Raw genomic sequence first — 8109 nt, forward strand, 5'->3', positions numbered from 1 at the left:
ACCTTCTTTGTGGAACAAGATTGTTTCATTTCTTGTCCAAAGGAAACTGATAAATGTGAAATTTTGTTCGTTTGTTTTTAATTTATTTAAGTTGAATTGCATGCCATGTTTGTGAGTGAAACTCCCATCTTGGCAATGTCACTTGATTGTTGCCATGTCTCTCCTCTCCACCCCCACCCTCCCCCTCGTCCTTACCCACCCTCACCCCATCTCCTCTCTCTCTCCCCGACCACCCTCTCCCCTCCCCTCCCCTCCCCCTCCTGTCCCTGTCATCTTCGGTCATGATGATCATAACATCCATCCTCCCATCTTCCTGTCCCACCTCTCCCTCCCCCCTACCCTCCTTTCCTCCTCGTCCTCCTTTCTTCCTCCCATTTTCTTCCAAATATTTTGCCTTATCCTCCCCCTTTCCTTGTCCTCCTGGACCTTCTCCACACGCCCCACATCCTTCCTCTGTCCTCCTTTTCCTCCCTCTTCCTCGCTATCTTCCTCTTGTCTTCTCTCCTCCTCTCCCTCTTCCCCTTCCCTTTGCACCAACCCACCTCTTCATCCTTCTCCTGTTCCTCTATTCCTTTTTCCTTTTCTTCCTCCTCTTCCTCCTACTCATCCTCCACTTCCTCCTCGCCTCTCCCTCCATCCATCTATCCATCCTTCCTCCTCCTCATGTTCCTCCTCCTCCTCCTCCTCCTCCCCATGTCCCCTCCCACCCTTCTTCGTCTCTCGTCTGACTCGCCCGACCAAAAAGTTCCCATGATGCACGGTGGCTCCGCCTCCACTGTCTCGTCGGCCACGGCGACCCCCATCACCAATGTTCCTTTTGCCGAGTCAGCCGCCACCAATCAGGTCAGACTGCCTCATTTCATTTTGGCTTCAGCACCTCCTCCTCCTCCTCCTCCTCCTCCTCCTCCTCCTCCTCCAGCTTTTTGCCTTCAGCCAGAGCCTCTGTCCTTGGTCCATAGAGAACAACAGCAGACGCACTCTCCTTTCCCTGCTTTACGTAATCACCAGAGCCTCCGTCCTTGGTCCTTTGAGAACAACAGCATGTGACAAATTGGCATCAGCTCTCTTCCTCCTTTAACCCATTGATAACTAAAGCACCTGCAAAAAAAAACGCCTTTTAAATGCCCTCGGCCTATAATAAAAAGCTAAATACTGTATCTCAGCCTCCGAAACACATGAAAAAAGTTGCATGTGAAAGCTAAGACCGTTATCTTGCATTTGAATGTGTTCATTTAGCTCCAGCTTTCTAATGAAAAAACTCAAATCTCATGAGCCTGAATGCTGTGCCCATGCAGCTTCAGGCACCTGGGTCAGTGTCCTTGGTCTATAGAGAAAATGTTGCTCTATTATACTCCCTCGTTTTATTTTGGCCTCTGCTTTAGCACCCACCCTCCTTTCATTTCCAGAGACTCAATGCCCTAATTAGGTCAGACTCGTTTCATTTTGGCTTCTGTTTTAGCATCTTTCAGCAGCGTTTTTGGCTTTAGGAGTCGATGCGAGCTAGCGCACATCAACGTGCTGTCTGCACATGTTACCGCGTGCTACACAGCCACGCAGGTATCTCTCCCAATGACGATGCATGTAACGTGTCACAAGTTCATAGAACGCATCAACACACAATGGAGGCGCTGCCTTTGAGCCGCATTCGCGTTAGACTGCTTCAACTATGTAAGCCCCTTAGCTAATGATCATTGAGAGCCATACTTTATTCTGTCGAGCACATGTTGGCATCTTTCTACCTTCAGCTACCAGCATCTCGGAGAGTAAAAAATATCCTTGTCGAACAAGCTATCCATTGAGCTCTTTCTCATTTTATTTTGGCTTTAGATACCAGAGCCTCTGACTGGGTTTGATAGTGAACATTCATTTACACTTAGCAGACACTTCTTGCAGCTTAGCCCAACTAGAAGATCGGAGGAGTGTTGTTGTTGTTGTGATAGCAAGGGCCTCAGACCTCGGCCCACACAGTGAGAACATACATGCCAAGCTCGCCCCACTCTGGAGTGAAGAAATTAAGATAACCAGGCTCAATCACGTGTTCACACTGTGCTGAACTACAGATTTATAACAAGGACATAACCCTTGGACCATATGTACTACATTTTGTACTACTACATACTACATTTTTTTATACTGCCTATTTATTTTTTTGTGCTGTACATTGTGTTTTTTCTACCGTTTTTACTTTCAGCCGACAGCCGCCAAGCAATGCCATCTCCTTCAATAGGTGCATGGCAAGTGCATTGTTGAATGTCTTCAAAAACAGTCTACATGCAAAACAACACAATTCAACTCGTGCACTATGCAGTGACCGTGTCAACATTCCGGACATGACTTTTAGTGTTTTGTCCTTAAACACTATCATCTGGTTTTCAACACAGGAGGCTTAGCTCTCCTTCAAAGCAGAACCGGAAAAAAACGGTATTTGTGTTCCAAAGTGCTGCCAGGTTTCCATACCTCCTCGGTCTCTCGCCGCCTTAACTATTTTATCTGCGAGAGACCTTGGCACAGCGGAGGGTGTGCAGCCTTCCAAATATTTCCATGGGAGTTAGTCTCCAGGAGACCTCTGGCAGAGATAGCCCTGGGTGAATAGGTGCCCTTGTGCTCTTGAAAACACGCTTAAACCCGGCTGGATTTACGCTCTCCATGGATCACAGATGGGCCTGGTCTCTGGGCTGTAGTTTCTTTTCTTTTTTTCAGCTCCTGCTTCAGTGTGTTGTTGCTTTCCCTCTGTCTCTGTGTGTGTGTGTGTGTGTGTGTGTGTGTGTGTGTGTGTGTGTGTGTGTGTGTGTGTGTGTGTGTGTGTGTGTGTGTGTGTGTGTGTGTGTGTGTGTGTGTGTGTGTCTGTTTGTCTGTCTGTGTGCCTGTGTGTGTGCGTGTGCGTGCGTGAGAGAGATGGCGAGTGAATGAGCACATGTGTGTGTGTGAGAGAGTGCGTCCATGTGTTCGTGCGTGCGTGCGTTCGTGTGGTCCTGCATGCTCTATGCTCTTGTCACAGTCTCTGTTTTCTGATGAGGTTTCCAGAGAACATTGTATGCTAATGCCCCGACATCCATATGATCCTCATTCTGTTTCGACCTCTTCCCCTTCTGTCACTATTGCTTTCTGTGTGCCACTGCCTTCCCTGCCTGGCTCCTGGTACTGTGTGTGTGTTGTCGTGTTCATAACACTGTGGAATGGTTAGAACAAGGGTTATGGTAAGTGATTCTTCAACATTTGTGGAAGGTTTAGACATTAAAAAATACAGTTTCAAGAACACTAATCATTATATGAAAAATATTATATTTCGTATTTCGACGTATTTAACTTCGATATTTCGTAGTTTTGTCTCGCTTCATGTTCTGGCTAAGATGTCTGTGAGGTTTGTGTGCCATGCTCTGATCATCAGAGGCAGAATCAGAGTATGCTTCATTAGTCAAGTACACTTATAACATTTAGTACTACAATTATATAACATAAGCAGCACATATCCAACATATCACATTTAGAAGTAATAAGCACCTAGTACGATATACAATGAATAAACATCATAGCAATGTGGAATCGCTCTAAACAATAGATACACCAATGTCCACATTGTGCGTCCAATCTACGATCAGATATGGTGTAGTAGTATGATATCTCCTTCCCACCCCTCCTCTCCTCTCCTCTCCTCTCCTTTCCTTTTGTTTATTGCCCATGCTAAATCACCTCGTGTCAGGATATGATTTGTTGCGGTTGTTATTTGTGTGCTGTTGAAATCTGCTTCCTCTGTTTTCCCCTCCTCTCTTCTCCTCTCCTCTTGCTGCATTCTGTGTATAACACTGCTACTACACCCAACCCAACCGCACCACACCACACATCTCGGGGGTAAAGTGTGGGAGTCAGCATTCATTTCCTGCTTTGCTTGCTTTCGCGGTCCAATTATTTCTCTTAAAAGCAAAATGGTTTGAACGTTAAGGGGTGTGTGCGGCGCGCACGTCCGCAATGGAAATAACTCAGGTGCCAGACTATTGTACGTAGATTGTGAGAGAGAGTGGTCTACACACTGGGTGTATGCTCCGAAGATATTTTATTACTTAATTTAACAATGATGGTAGATGAAGTAATGACACATTTTTGGAGTATATACCCACTGTGTAGTAGACCATTCTTTCACACATGAAAAGCGAAATGGTGAATGGTGCACACTTTTTCTTTCGTCTTTGTACTTATTAAGTATCATAAAGGGCTGGAAATGTTATTGGCCTATATCCTATATTGAAAATGTTGTGTGACCTTGATTTTCTGTTGCTCTGTCTCTCTGTTTCTCTTTCTGTGTTGCTCTGTCTCTCTGTTTCTCTTTCTGTGTTTCTCTCTCTATCTGTTTATCTGTCTCTGTCTCTGTCTCTCTCTCTCTCTCTCTCTCTCTCTCTCTCTCTCTCTCTCTCTCTCTCTCTCTCCCCCGGCAACAGACCCCTCCGAGGTATTGAGCGCTGACCCGGTGGACCTCCAGTGCATTCCAATGGAGACCTACTTCTGCCCCGTCCCCAAACTCTTCGTGGCAGCAGCGGCGACGGGAGCCCCCATGACCCTGAGTCCTGTAAGCCTCAACCGAAACTCCAGTTAGCTCACGGAAACGCCTAAACATCAGCCTGTTGTTTGATTGTGACATTGTGCCACGGGAGCACGGAACACGGAATGCGGAATACGGAATCACGGAATGCAGCAAACGTGCCTAATCACTCTTAACGTTCCTCCCAGTGTAATGGGGGGAGCTATACATTCTCTCTCTCTCTCTCTCTCTCTCTCTCTCTCTCTCTCTCTCTCTCTCTCTCTCTCTCTCTCTGTCTCTCTGTCTCACTGAAACATTTCTCTGAAAACATTGTGGATTTGAAAACGAATGAAAAAAAGAAAAATGACAAAGGATTTGTTTAAGGAAAAACAAATGAAAACAAAAAAACTGAATCAAACGCAGGCAATAGCTAAGTTTGGGCCCACAACTGTTAAAGGAAGTCAGCCATGTTGTTCTTGAAACAAGAGGTTGCTTTTTTTTTTTACAAAGCACGGTGACAGACATTTGTCGAAAAGCAGGTATAAAGCAAAGAGCTCCCTAGTCCTAACAGCCATATAGACAGATACGCAGATGTTCTGAGAAGAGAAGTTCGAAGCACAGCAAGAAGGAATGCTGGGATGTCTTGATTCAGGTACTGTAGCCCCTGCCACAGGCCCCTGGATACGCTGAGGACCACAGTTGAGGTACACAGTCACAGGACGACAACACAGCGGAGCAGAGCACATGGGTCCTCATTGGCCGTTAGTTTGCCACAAAAACATGAGATGAACGCAAGAGGGATCTTGTGCCTGTGTTAAACAAGCATTTTTGGTTTTTTGACAAGAGATGTTCTAAGGCCTTTTGCTTTTGTTTTGTCTCTTGGATTTTGTTTTTAAATGATGTTGTCGGGTGATGGTCATTATGGTATTCGCCTCCTGTTGTGGCAGCAAAGATCGAAATGGTGATCCTGAAAGAGCGTTTGTCATGTTTACATTTCAAAAAATGGCTGTAGAACACCTGTTCAGTTGGTGTGGTGTTTTGTTTTGTTTGTTTGTTTGATCGTATTTCGATTAGGCTATGATTGTAAAAAAACCAACTTATTCCAAAACAGCATCCACAGCTAGACAGCTTCGGGCCAGAATGGCGCCCTCCCTTTGTCAATTTGTCTGTGCCTTTGGGTGACAATCTAAAAAAAAAGGACGATAACAGGCTCCTTTCTGATTGTTATGTCTTTTTTTCCCCTTTTACTGTTGCCATGAGGGAATGTCATATTGGCTGGTAACCCGGGTAATGGTTCTTTTTTAGTGCCAGATTGGACGATACCGTCTCTCCAGTCCTCAGGCTACTGGGAGTTTGATCAGACATTCAGTGATTACATCCCACAACATCTGGTCCTGTTCTCTGTCTGTTGTGTCTTTTTTAGCCTATCCACTGGAGGGCTTACTCAGAGTACATGTGGAATATGTAATGGGGTGGTGTATGGAATACATGGACGGATTGGGAAATAGAATGTGGAATAATTAGCCCTTTGAGGAGTAAATTACCGTACATTTATGACTCAAACATTCTACAGCTTCCATGGCTGTTAAAGAAAATCCTCCAAAGTGCTTGTGACCTCATACTGAGACCTGGACATTTGACTAAAATTCTAATCACATACAGTATGTGATGGTACTCCTCTGTGGGTTAATGGACTGGAGAGATGGTCTCGAGGCCACTGCGCACCCCCATGGTGAGGAATGCACACCTGCCGTTGTATCAGTAGTACAACACCAGAGTGATGATGAATTGCCTCCAAATCTCTGTAGTAACATAGTACAGTGGGAGCCACTTGCTGTATGTTCTCCCCTTGCCATGCGCATACGATGTGACTTCCATGGGACATCCCAGGTGTTAATGAGGGGGTGATTAATGAAGATTGCTGAGACCTTGCAAGGACCTTGCATGGTGCCGTCAAGGAATCGTGGTACCAAAACAGTGGCTCCTACTGCATGTGCAGAAGGGGAGGGCATGGGGTATCCTCCCAAACACAAGCCACCCAACAATTCTCCTTTAGGTGCGTAACAAATGACGTACAGTAGTACCAATGATTTGTGTTGTCAAATGATTGTTCTAATACGTACATGTAATAAGAGGTGTCTTCTGTATATATTTGTGATTCCAAATTTACTGAAAGAATATTTTGAATGTTTTTTTTTTCTTTCTTTGTAATGAGTTGCAGATGGTTGCATACAGTCGGTCGATTGTGCTCTAGAATGAGGCTTGATGACACAACGGGGAGAGAAAAAAAGAGATCTAACGTGGAATGTCGCTCATACCTTTTTATAACTGCCTTAAGCAGCCGAGAGTGTCTCTGTTTGAGTTATGTCTTAAAGTGTGTGCGTGTGTGAGAGAGGTCACACAAAACAGTGTTTTTTATTCGGTCTGGCACTACTGATAACTGCACATCTCCTTATGTTTTGTTGTTGTCTGTTTGTATAATGGATGGTTGGTTTTGAAATGAATATTGAAATTTGCCCTTTTCGGTTTGCCATTCGCCCCTAGGACAGGACAGAAGGTCAATTGCCACCCCACAATGCCGTTTTCTTTGGTCAAGAACACAAGGAGAATATTTATTTGTCACCTGCTTGCATAGCGGTACTGGGTGGGGTGGAGTTGGACATTGATAGGCAGTGGCATAGTGACATTGATATTGTCAGCCTATACTGTGCAAGTGTCATCTCTCTCTCTCTCTCTCTCTCTCTCTCTCTCTCTCTCTCTCTCTCTCTCTCTCTCTCTGTCCGGTGAGAGTGTGGTGGTTGGTTGGTATGGCGTCTTCTCTTTTCTTCTTTTTCGTTCTTTCTTTCCGTGTCTCAGGGCCGAGTGCTCTCTGCCACGTGCCCTGCTCCCATGATGCCCCTGGGGAGTTCCAATCTGTTTGTCTGTCCTGGCCCTTCACTCTGGCAGCCATCGACACAGTGTGCGTGCGTGCGTGCGTGCGTGCGTGCGTGCAGGGGCGCTGCCAGAAATGCTGGGCCCCATGAAAGATTTGAATTTTGGGCCCCCTTAAGGGCCCCTCTCAGTGCTTGGCCCCCCTTAAGGGCCCCTATCAGTGCTTGGGCCCTTAGAATCTGTCCCACTTTTCCCCCCCTAGCGGCCCCCATGCGTGTGTGTGCGTGTGTGTTTGTGTGCGTGCGTGCGTGCGTGTGTTTGTGTGTGTGTGTGCGTGCGTGCGTGCGTGCGTGTACTCAGCCCTTAACTCTGACAGGCATACACAGGCAACAGCCCATAATATCTGACCTGACTATTTGATTGGATGAATAGAGATTGGTTTTGTGGTCGTTGCTTCTTTGGGCATGCCTGTTGATTTTGGCAGATTACACAGGGGGGTGGGGGCGGGTAGAGCCAACCCTTTTATTTTCGGACGATTGTATCGTGGAGTGTTCTCCTCACATGTGCAGTACACACATCTGTGGCATGATGCCACACCACCAAAAGCTGGCTGACGATGGTGTCGGTGTACTTCACAGCGTTATGATGTCCAATCAGAGACCGATGAGTTTCCATGATGCCTATAACCTGTTTTTTAAGTTATTTTAATTACCATAATTGTCAGA

At 46.0% G+C, this 8109-nt stretch overlaps 1 protein-coding gene across 4 annotated transcripts in view; it reads left to right on the top strand.

Moving 5' to 3' along the window:
* The window catches only part of mbnl3 (muscleblind-like splicing regulator 3), a 53989-nt gene extending 46325 nt beyond the window's left edge, over window positions 1–7664 (top strand). For 2 of the 4 annotated variants that reach the window (XM_063189549.1, XM_063189550.1), the window contains 2 exons: window positions 746–843; window positions 4434–4545. In XM_063189549.1, coding sequence (XP_063045619.1) covers window positions 746–843; window positions 4434–4451 — 116 coding nt within the window. In that variant the 3' untranslated portion in view covers window positions 4452–4545. Of the gene's footprint in view, window positions 1–745; window positions 844–4433 lie in introns of all 4 variants that reach the window. The other 2 variants (XM_063189547.1, XM_063189548.1) reach the window with 1 other exon arrangement.
* The last annotated feature ends 445 nt before the right edge of the window (window positions 7665–8109 follow it).

The sequence above is a fragment of the Engraulis encrasicolus genome, chromosome 23, assembly GCF_034702125.1.
Source record: "Engraulis encrasicolus isolate BLACKSEA-1 chromosome 23, IST_EnEncr_1.0, whole genome shotgun sequence".
Classification (NCBI taxonomy): domain Eukaryota; kingdom Metazoa; phylum Chordata; class Actinopteri; order Clupeiformes; family Engraulidae; genus Engraulis; species Engraulis encrasicolus.